We start from the raw sequence: 12,184 nt of genomic DNA, 5'->3' as shown, positions 1-12,184 counted from the left end.
TTTACACTTGAGGATAGAAATGCATAAACAAAAAATCCTCCATCTGATGTGGGCGCTTGGAAAGTATTCTTTTGAGAATCCAAGCGTGCTTAATATCTGACAGTTTCTAACATTTTCTGAGAAATGTCAGGGAGCGCCGGGTGGAATATGCTGTATTTATGGAACAAAAATGTGCAGTTGCTGGAGAACCCTGATGCAGCTTGCTTGCAGCAGCTTTCAACCTGTTGGGTAACTGAGAATTACAGGTGTTTTTGCATCTGACAGCACACAGGAGAATGTGAAGGGATCCTGATTATGTGACTACTTCACTGGGGCTGATTTAAAAAACAACAACAACAACACCAAAAACCTGTTTACACTACTGTAGTGCCCCCTAGACGTGATGAGTCTGATGATGGTTGGCGGAAATGTAGCCAATAAACAAGTCTCCTCAGTGCATTAAACTAAATCCACACACACAAAAGTTTTTTTCCTGCACATCTCACAATTCCCAAGATATGAGCCAAAACATTTTGCAGTATTCATCACCATATGGTGGCACTGCCATTTTTCAGTAATGACTCAGTCACATCAGAGCAAAAATAGGACAGCAGCCTCCTTGTGACTGGGGGTGGGGGGAATGGTCTTAGATGGTCACTCCAATGAATATTTTTCACATTCAGCAACCGGCTGCAAGCAGTCGTGGTGACCATGTCAATCGCAAGGCGATTACACAGGTGGGAAGCAACCTGTCTCCAAATAACTGCTGACTGACTGCAGTCACTCTCAGACAGATTGGTGAAGGTTTGCAAATAATTGCCATCATTTATAAATGCAGACAGATTGCCAACATATCTAAGTCAGTCTACACCAGTGAACACAACTTGTCTGCAACATGTCTCTCTGCAACAGCTGGTTTCTGGTTATATTTATATAGTCTGGTTGCTTATATATCAAGCATTACTGTCAAAGTGCCAAAGTGCAGTCCTGCAGCAACTACGTCAGTATTTGTGGAAGAGTTTCTGAATTTCTGTTTCAGATCCATGAGGCTCTGGCTCGATGCTGAATGTAAGCAGTCAATGTGAGTTTCTTTTTTTAACATGAATTTCTTCGCATGTAGACAGCCAGAGATTTGCAGTTGTTCATTGATTTATCGCAGTAAAATGCCGTATTATCACAAACAGATTGCATGTAATTTCCAACTCAACCCCATTAAACTGCAAAGTGATAAAAGACTGACTCTTATTGCAGCAATCTTGACACACCTAAGTCACTTTGAAGCCAGCAACCGACTGCCAGTAGTCACAGACGTGGTCCTCATTCTCGAAGAGACCGTTTAAAAAAGACAACAAAACTTCAAATTCATCGCACATGGTTTCAATAATTCTGGTCGTGCTCCTTAACAACAAATGGAATAGGATGCAATGACAATATCACTATAATAACAGTCAAATGTAACCATAAATAATTACTGTCTCACTACATCGGTCTGCTTTTTAGATTTGTGAGATGAAGCCCAGAACATGTACCAACAAACAGAACGGCAGAGCTTTCAATTAAAACAAAATAAAAATAAATCAGAGAGCGCGAGAGAGTCGAGGACAACTAAATACGACAAATCACTGCATGTCAGTATGAAGTGAAAATGAAAATTTAAATTCATTTCCTTTCACTTTTTCCCCCACTTTGAATCCCGCCTCCCCCATTTGCCCAGTTAAAAGCATCTTTGCAACCTGGAAATATTTTCCATTTCAAAACCAAATGTCATCCATCCTAGCTGTGTCTGAGAGTGTGGAGGATGGAGCAAAACGAGGAGGGAAATAGAATTAAAACGCTCCCATAAACACTGATGAGCGCTATCCATGGTGCTACACAGTGGCGGCGGCGGAGGGAGGGCTCTTTGGGAGGCTGGGACTAATAACCACGTTCTGCAGGGAATACGGGCCTTAAGGGAAGCCTTTAAGAACTTCTAATAAGTCCTTTTCAGAAAACTTTCCTTAATGACCCACTGAAGGAAATGAGCTACAAGGCAATTGTCCACTCATATTACAGAGAACCATCATCCTTACAGACACATTTAAGCACATTTAAATGCTAATATAATTCACCAGCATGTGTGGCGCACTCGTATGCATGCTGATGAATTACAAATGAATGACTTTTAGGAGGCTTCACATGGTCTCTCTCACAAGTCAGTGGTCAAACAGTCTGGCAGGCTAGTATCACAGACTAGCCTGCTGAGTTCTGGATGGCCTTCAGATTAGCCTGATTGGCTTGTGCAGCCCGACACCTTTTACTTTCCAGCCTCAGTATGCATCCTCATTGGTGCTGCAACATGTCTCTGGTCTGTGGTTGGCTCTGCTTCAAACTGGGATGTCAGGGGACGGAGCTGTGAACATGACCAGAGCTCCGTGCAACTCTGGCAGTGTGCCCACGCTACAGTCAAGCAGTCACACAACACACACACACAACACACACAGTCATACATGCAGAGGAAGTCTAGCACTGTGTCTCCGTTACAGAGGGCTCTAATGCACTCAGTCACACATCTAAAATCATGTGGTCAGCCTAAATCTCACTGTTGCTCTGCACAAAAATTCTTCATCTGAGAACTCAAACATGTTTAAACATTCCTGACATTTTGCACATCTGAGTCACTGTAAAGGACCTTGTCCCCTCTTTCACCCTGCAGAGAAGAGAGAGGCACGGAGAGAGCCAGAGAGCTTCCTGGTGTGTCAGGCTGATAGCCCCTGTGGGGTTGTTGTCTTGAGTTGTTTGACAGAAACTGGTGAGTTTGTGAGGAGATGGCATCTTTGGGGGAAGGGGGGGCGGGGGTAATCTGCCACATTCAGCCTAGCATCTAGAAGGATATCTATTCAGAAGGATATACTTTGCAACTGTGTATCTACATGTGACTCTGCATTAACGTGTGCATAAATGTTGTATCTGAAGCAGTGTTTTTGCAACGGCTGACCTCCAGGTGGCAGATGTTGGCTCTGCACGGTTGGGCCGTCACGGGGAGCATCGCAGCATTTGATCTGAGTGGCTCACATATACATCCACACATGCAGCGGCATACCCTGGTGTATTCTGTGTTCGTGCTGAAAGCACTTTAGTCATTTGTACTCATTTCATACAGACATCATCCTCATAGATCTCCAATTATTGCCAATAATGTATTCAAAGCAATCAGGACCTGCATGAAAATCAGCAAACCGCCCAGCAGCACTTACATCAGACAGTCTGATGTATCAGGATCGCTAAGAACTAATGTCTTTGATGGCTTGTCAGGTCTGCAATCATAATTCGTGCCACACTTCAATTAATTAAACCTTAGACGCATAGGAGACTGATTGACTTCATTCCTAATTAAATACAATTCGCGAAAAGGGTGATGCAAACGAGGGCATCGCCATAATTCCTCTTTATTGTTTTGATATCAACTCAGAAACAAAGCATATTAACTCTGAACTCCTGGCAAATTATCTCTGGAGAAACTACAGACATAATGACAAAAACAAGCATTAAAATGTAAACTTCAAAGATGCTGCACGCCTCATTCAAAACACAATGAGCTCATGAGGTTTTCTCTTTAAACGGCTAAACAACAGAAGATGACTTTTGTTGTTCTTCACTTTCATGAGCAACAATGCTCCATATTTAACTGCTGTGTAGTTTAGTGTGTGTGTGTGTGTGTGTGTGTGTGTTTCAGTCAAATGGTATAGGCAGCCGGGGGGAATTATCAAGTCAAATGCTGACCTGTGACCTGAACACCTCCGAGAGAATCAGAGCAAGAGTACGTGTCAACAAATGCAGCTTCCACTGTGCAATTTTATTTCCTTGCAGGTGGCTAAACATACAGGAACTACAAAAAGTGGGAAAATAGCCACACTCCATGCGGTCCTGGCAGAACTGCAAGAATCTACACTTCAAGCTTCAACACCATGAAATTCTCCTCAGCCCCCTTTCTTGCCTCCTTTATAACTCCATTTTGATTTATTTTCTCACACCAAGGGTGTGCGATTGTCTTCTCCCTTCACTGAACATGTGCAGGAGCATTATACGTGGAAAACAGCAGCTCATTGCAAGTATTGTGGAACCTCACTAGCCCCGAAATTTGTCAAAACACAAAGAGCCAACAGTCAAATAAGTCAGATTTAAACGCTTGTTTAAAAGGATAAAAGCCTGTGCCATTGTGAGAAAGCAATGGAAGTTTTGCAATAGACAGGAAAACAGATCACAGCCAGTAATAAGACTCCATATATTCTCTTCTTGTCCCCACTTTCCTTCACCTAACATAACATCAAACTAGATTTGTATTCAGCAAAACGGTAAAAATGTGGTTTTGCAGCCCGTGCGAGCACAGTCAGTATACAGGGAGTGCAGAATTATTAGGCAAATGAGTATTTTGTCCACATCATCCTCTTCATGCATGTTGTCTTACTCCAAGCTGTATAGGCTCGAAAGCCTACTACCAATTAAGCATATTAGGTGATGTGCATCTCTGTAATGAGAAGGGGTGTGGTCTAATGACATCAACACCATATATCAGGTGTGCATAATTATTAGGCAACGTCCTTTCCTTTGGCAAAATGGGTCAAAAGAAGGACTTGACAGGCTCAGAAAAGTCAAAAATAGTGAGATATCTTGCAGAGGGATGCAGCAATCTCAAAATTGCAAAGCTTCTGAAGCGTGATCATCGAACAATCAAGCGTTTCATTCAAAATAGTCAACAGGGTCGCAAGAAGCGTGTGGAAAAACCAAGGCGCCAAATAACTGCCCATGAACTGAGAAAAGTCAAGCGTGCAGCTGCCAAGATGCCACTTGCCACCAGTTTGGCCATATTTCAGAGCTGCAACATCACTGGAGTGCCCAAAAGCACAAGGTGTGCAATACTCAGAGACATGGCCAAGGTAAGAAAGGCTGAAAGACGACCACCACTGAACAAGACACACAAGCTGAAACGTCAAGACTGGGCCAAGAAATATCTCAAGACTGATTTTTCTAAGGTTTTATGGACTGATGAAATGAGAGTGAGTCTTGATGGGCCAGATGGATGGGCCCGTGGCTGGATTGGTAAAGGGCAGAGAGCTCCAGTCCGACTCAGACGCCAGCAAGGTGGAGGTGGAGTACTGGTTTGGGCTGGTATCATCAAAGATGAGCTTGTGGGGCCTTTTTGGGTTGAGGATGGAGCCAAGCTCAACTCCCAGTCCTACTGCCAGTTTCTGGAAGACACCTTCTTCAAGCAGTGGTACAGGAAGAAGTCTGCATCCTTCAAGAAAAACATGATTTTCATGCAGGACAATGCTCCATCACACGCGTCCAAGTACTCCACAGCGTGGCTGGCAAGAAAGGGTATAAAAGAAGAAAAACTAATGACATGGCCTCCTTGTTCACCTGATCTGAACCCCATTGAGAACCCGTGGTCCATCATCAAATGTGAGATTTACAAGGAGGGACAACAGTACACCTCTCTGAACAGTGTCTGGGAGGCTGTGGTTGCTGCTGCACGCAATGTTGATGGTGAACAGATCAAAACACTGACAGAATCCATGGATGGCAGGCTTTTGAGTGTCCTTGCAAAGAAAGGTGGCTATATTGGTCGCTGATTTGTTTTTGTTTTGTTTTTGAATGTCAGAAATGTATATTTGTGAATGTGGAGATGTTATATTGGTTTCACTGGTAAAAATAAATAATTGAAATGGGTATATATTTGTTTTTTGTTAAGTTGCCTAATAATTATGCACAGTAATAGTCACCTGCACACACAGATATCCCCCTAAAATAGCTAAAACTAAAAACAAACTAACAACTACTTCCAAAAACATTCAGCTTTGATATTAATGAGTTTTTTGGGTTCATTGAGAACATGGTTGTTGTTCAATAATAAAATTATTCCTCAAAAATACAACTTGCCTAATAATTCTGCACTCCCTGTATTCAGCCAAACAGCATCACACCATCCAGTTCATCCTGTTTGCCAGCTAGATGACACTCTCCAGTAATTTCTGTCCAAAGCACATTGCAGTAAAATAACTGCATTTGTTCTGAAGATGAGTGGCCTCAGTGGGAATGAAACTGCTTTCCCCACAACAGTGCCGGTGCCATCTGTGCCCAGAGAGTCGAGCTACACCTGACGGTGAGTTTAACGCCACCTCTCATTCCAAGTCCCCACTTCATTTTACATTTGATGTGCTGTATCTTAAAATTCCCTCCATGTCAAATCCCCCTCATGCCTCTCTGTTCTGTTTCACTGGAAAACATCGATGACATGTTGGTGATAAAGCTGCACTTGGAAACCGCTGAGAACACATGGTGCGATGCACAAAACACTTAGTGCGACATCTGCTGACACTTTTTTCCTGATCTGTAATATTGATGTGTATTCACTGGATGAGTCACCGCATATGAAATACACTAAACAACATATTGTTCATTGCATCCTTAAGGTTATATCATTTCTAATAATCTGTCCTGCAGCCATTTGTACCTGCATTGATCAAATTTCCCCACGGTGGATATTAAAGTTTCATTTTCTTAACCGACACAATGTGAAATACATTTGAATTGTTTCACTTTTTATGACATTTTTTTCCCCCTTGCCAGCAGATAATTTGCACCAGACAAAATTATTCTTCCAGCTTCTAAAGTATTTATTATTCCAAAAATAAAATCTCATTTTAAGACCTGAATAAAATCCGAATAAATAGGCCGTGTTACTTGAACGAGTTTAAAAATAGAACAGGTCTCGAAATTATCATAATCAAAATCTCTTTAGCTCTTTCAGTGCTCACTGTCAACTCTACTTGACTTCTCTATTGCAAAGCTGCAGCTGGAGGTGACGATGCAAAGCAAAACGATGTTTGTGCACGTCAAAGCCAGAAACCAGCTTATATTTAGCGGGAAGCTGCTCTTGCACTGGACTCTTCTTTAATTAGTTATGAACGGTAACAAAATATCACATGTGATTCTGCATTAATTGGAGTGAAATCGTTTTTGTCACCACTGCAAACTTAAACAGATCAAAGAGGGCATTAAAAGAGGAGAAACTTGCTGGACTTTCACTATAACCAATTTGATCATTCTGGTTAAAAACAGTAATCACAGTGGTGCAGTGGTTAGCTCTGCTGCCTCACACAACGATGGTTTTTGGTCAGTCTTGGCTCAGTCTTCCTGTTTTTATTACTACAGTCCAAAGACAAGCATGTGAGTCAAAACTACCCATGGACTTCTGTGTTTGCACCTTATGACGGACTGGCGACCTAACCCGGTTGTAATCCAGCTCATGGAACAGGTGCCAGCCGTTGGCAATCCTAAAATGAACGGGTGGTTAAGAAAATTGATGGATAGGTGGTTCCCAAAGTTTCCAAAAGCAGGATCAGAGGTAGAACATTTCCAGTGGCAAAATTCCCAGTTTAAGGGTGCTTTCACATCTGCAGTGTTTGTTCCGTTTAAACTGAACTCTCATTCATTTTTTCCCTTCGTTTGTTCATGTGTGAACATAATAAACGGCCACACTGAGGCTCTTTGGAGGAGATGGTGAACTCCAGTGCAGTTTGTTTATGGTGCTAATGTGATCAGAACCAACTACCTGGGGTACATTGCAAGTTTGAGCTAAAAAACTTTCTGTAGCCACTTATGCTTTGTATTCTCAATGCGGGAATGTTCAATAGATGTGCAAAGGTCTGTACGGGCAAGCAACCAGCTGTGAAATCAACATAAATTCTCCACATTCTCCTATAGTCCAAAACAGAGCTCCTTCTTCCTATATTATTTATATATATTTATTTTGTTGCTTCTGCCCCAAGATCACATCCGGCCAATGAGCGGACTGAACATTCTCACGTGATTTGTAATGACGCATTTTTGCTCGCTTTAAGTTCATCTGGATTTTCTTCTGTGTGAAAAGAGACCAAATCACAGGGAAAATACTACCAGTTTACAAACTCATCAACTGATTCGGTCCAGAGTAAATTCAAGAGGCAGACACTTTCTCTAGATTTTAGATTAGAGTTTTAAAAAATCCTTTTGATAAATCTCATAGCAGTTGTGCAAGTCTCAGGCTGCTTGAGGAGCTCCCATGAAGAAGAAGAGGCTCGTCCACGCCCCTCTTTTCCACTCCCCATTCATTTACAGCTTATAGTTCGGCGAGGATCTGTTAGCTAAATGCAGCAGGGTGGCCTCTTATGCATTTATATGGCACTATTGCATTTCATTAACTTTGTGTCTTCTCTCCCCTGCAATTCATGTTTTATTGTGTTGTTCTCTCCGTGTGTTGCCTCTTTTTCCCTTAAATCCAAGCCGTTGTGGCAGATGGCTGCACCTCCCTGACCCTGGTGCTGGCGGAGGATTCCTTCTGTTAAAAGGGTTATCTTTATAAAATTTACTATATTATACTCTAATATTATATTAAGTGATTTGTTAGTTCAGTAAGTTTATTTTTATTAAGACTGGGCAGAGAAATCTGCCCGGAATACATTACTCATTACAGCTTTTGTAGTATCCAAAATGGAGGAAAAAGGAAAAATAAACAAGAACAAAAAAAGAGCAAAAGTTATTTACACCTGTACCCATGTACCCAAATAGTTTTGTATATTATCTCTTTTGAAAGACATAAATGAATTTGACATATTCATTATTATGTCAGAGTTGTTCATTATTTCATCCCAACAACAAAAAGGTTTCTTGAATACCTTTTCCCAATATTTACCTGATAGTAGCTTCTCCTACATTACACTGACATTACAACTTCTTTCCTGAATTGAGAATAAAACCTTTGTGCAAAGTCTAAGAGTGACTTTAATTTTACTCTGAACAATATTCACATTATTTTCTAATAAAAATGTGAAATTACTATTGTTATTTGACACTATATGACTCAAACTGAGTTTAACTTTCACTTACTGTTCTGTTCTATATATTTATTTAGATTTTTTTTTTGCAGAAAGAGTGTGTTTGTAGTGGGAAACAATCAAAAGAAACAAGGTAAATGTTGTCTCTCTCACCTGTTCCTCCTCTCTGTATGAGGAGTGTTGCTTCTGCTCCCACAGGACACTCTTTGAGCATCTCCACCACTCGTCCATGTCCAGCTGCAGCCACTGATTGCTGGTTTACCTCCAGGATCAGGTCTCCTTCTACCAGCCCCGATGCTCCCTGTGAGCCCGCGTCTAGCACCTGCACCACATCATCATCCACCGTTACTACACTTGGCTTCATGGTACCTTCCAATCTCAAACATAAAACTGCTTTTGTAAACCATAATCAATAAAAATGGGTTACAGTGGAAAGCTGCAATTGGCCACAGTGGGACCTAAATTCTAAAATCTTCACCGCACATGTTGTACTGTTTAAAGATTTATAGGAACAGCCATCTGAGCTACTTCGATTCAAGACTAAGAAATCCTTAAAACAAAAGGGGAAAAGCACAGATGCTGTCATGTTGGTGGAGACAGATGTATATTGTGGTGCAGATGTTTTATTGTACACATACAACTGGGATGAGGATTAGCATCTGTCACATTCCCAATCAGCAACTCTAATTTATATCTGTTCCTTCTTTCCAGGTATTTAAGTATGCAGGGTGGGAATTTTTCCCCCCTTTTTGCTCCACACCTTCCGGAGACTCGATTCGTACCACATGAGTAGATAGCAAACCCAACACAGGGTGAGCTCCCTTTGTTCTTCTTATCTCGATCTCTTTCTACCACGTTGTGTTGACCAAATTAAATTTTCTCTGACCTGCTGTCGTAACTCTACTTGAAGTTTAATTTGTAAGTCAGCTCGACTATTTTAGCCGACTGCGGAGAGTTTACACTTGAAAGAACACATTTAATTCCTGAAACGCTGAATAAAAATTACAATTAAAATATTAAACAGGTCTGAAGTCGGTCACTGATGGAGGAGGCGGCCTTGGGACACTTCACCTGTTTAACTCGCTGACCGGTAGGACTGTCGGCGATGGTGAACCCAAATCCTTCTGCTCCTTTCACCATGGTAACTGTTAGCAGCTCTGCCCCTTGTGCTGTTGCCCCGGCAACAGCCCCAGTCCCAGAAGAGGCCATTGACACGTTGTCATTGTGAGGTGTGAGCGCCGATGCCGAGCCGGGCGTGGTGGGCGGCAGGGATGAGCCGTCCAGATGTGTGTCTCCGGGATGGGATGCTCCAGCCTGGGCCAGAGCCTGACCAGGAAGCTGGGAGCTCAGCGACAGGTACTCCAGGTACGGGTCATAGCTGCCGCGGCCATTCACCACCAGCGGGCGGTGCTCCAGTCCAATGGGCGTCAGGGAAGCGCTGGCCGCACCGCTCGGGTCCTCGGGGTCGAAGGGCAGGGGATACCCTCGACAGAGCACGAGGGTCACGCTCTGACCGATCGGTACAGACTGGAAAAGTTTGACCACATCGGCGTGCGTCGTGCCGAGCACGCAAATGTCATTAATGTAGACGATGACATCACCTGAGGGAGGAGACAGGAGCAGCCTCAGTCACACGGCACAATGTCACAGTAGATGCAGAGAAAACCAAAAGATCTGTTGTCAGCGGCTCATGTATGACATAGTGTGCAGTAAAAATAAAGGTCTCATCTCTCTGTGGCATCAGAACAAGTTCGCCTCTCAAAAGTGCCACACAAGTATCATGGCATCAGTCCACTGCCACAGCAGGCGACCAAAGTGTATGTGTGAGACAGAGAGATGAGACGGGTCAGAGTCTTGATGAGTATGATTCGTGCAAATTGACAGAAAATCTCAAAAATTCAAATGTGTAAATACCTACAGTCTCATGCACTGCGCATTATAACCCTCCGACTCCATCTCACAGTCGAAAACCCAAAATGCATGAGTACTATTGTTTATAAGATTGTGTGTGTATATGTGTGTGTTCAGTTTCCTTCAGCACACCCATCCTGGCTGGTGGTGTCTCCTCAGTATTAGAACTTTAGATTGCTCTGCCTGGTTGATTGATAACATTTTTTTCCTGCACACCAATAACAAAGAGGTGAAATAACTTCACAAATACGACACTAGATACTCCGTCATCTCTGCTGTAGTTTGAACGTGCGGAAAGTTATGGATTTCAGCTTTAAATCCACAGCCCCATGACAAATACAGCTGCCTCAAATCCTCTATTTCACACTTCTAGCGGCGCTCTCTGTCACACATGCAGACACGCACACATTCCCATGAGCATGTGCGCACACACAAACATACACCATACATGTCGCATGCACAATCGTACACAATCCCTAAGAGCAATGCTGCACAGCTCAAATAGGCCAGCTAATCTCAGCCAGGGAGTGTCTGCGTGCAACTGTGTGCAAGTGTGAATGTGAATGTGTGTGCGCTCTGGCAATGTCACAGAGCGTAGAGGAGCAAGTTGGAGAGAACAGAAATCAGAACAGAGAGAGAGAGAGGAGGGGGGAGGCTGACAGACCAGGAGAGAGGGATGGAGAGAGGAAAAACCAGAGAGGTAGAAAGAGAACATGGATGAAAACACACTGAGGCTGAAAACAGAGGAGAAGTGTCAGATGACATGGTTAGATAAGGAAGCATAATAAAGGGTAAGCTGCAGAGACAAAGAGAGATGGAGATAAAACAGAAAGAGATAGAATCCAGATAAAAGAGAAACTGATAGGCAGAGGGAGAGACATAAAAGCACAGAGCAGGAGCTGAAAGCAGGAAGGAGGAATCCCAGCTCTGAAATGAGCTCTAAATGAGCAATTTAGGCACCGGCCGTGCCAGGCATGAGGCCAGCTCGCAGGTTCGGAAGAGAGCACACATGAAGCTTGTCCTCCTCTGATCCTGTGACGGTGGCTTACTGTGATTTTTCTAACATTGGCTTTTTATCTTAAACCTAAAAACTGGCTTTTGCGTGTGAAGTTTAAAATAACCTATGGAATCTGCGTTTTCATCCTCAACAACATACTGGTAATGAACTGGATTTAGGACTTTATTCAAGGACACCAGGAATGAAAACACACATTGGCTGCTCCGAGGATCCAATCTGTACCTCTCCACACACAGCAATGCAGGTTCTTTCCAGCCACTAAGCAAGCCACGTGAGACAGCATTGCTGCTCATTTGTGTTTACGAATCAAAGCACAAACACATGTCTGGGGGTGTCTGACACTGGTACACCTGTGTACAAATTATTTTACCTGGACTGTTTGTGCTCCTGCTGTTTGGCTATCAAGGCAGATTGAATCTCCTAA

General features: G+C 42.9%; 1 protein-coding gene across 2 annotated transcripts in view; it reads right to left on the bottom strand.

Annotated features, from left to right (window-relative positions):
• Positions 1–12,184, bottom strand: part of magi2b (membrane associated guanylate kinase, WW and PDZ domain containing 2b) — an 88,924-nt gene that overhangs the window by 10,115 nt on the left and 66,625 nt on the right. For both annotated transcript variants that reach the window (XM_084933123.1, XM_084933124.1), the window contains exons 10-11: positions 9,903–10,432; positions 8,985–9,153 (exon numbers count right to left, since the gene is read on the bottom strand). In XM_084933123.1, coding sequence (XP_084789249.1) covers positions 8,985–9,153; positions 9,903–10,432 — 699 coding nt within the window. The remainder of the gene's footprint in view (positions 1–8,984; positions 9,154–9,902; positions 10,433–12,184) is intronic.

Source organism: Perissodus microlepis, chromosome 7 (assembly GCF_051167445.1).
Source record: "Perissodus microlepis isolate ML-2025 ecotype Zambia chromosome 7, ASM5116744v1, whole genome shotgun sequence".
Taxonomy (NCBI): domain Eukaryota; kingdom Metazoa; phylum Chordata; class Actinopteri; order Cichliformes; family Cichlidae; genus Perissodus; species Perissodus microlepis.
This window is presented reverse-complemented; position numbering and strand designations above follow the sequence as displayed.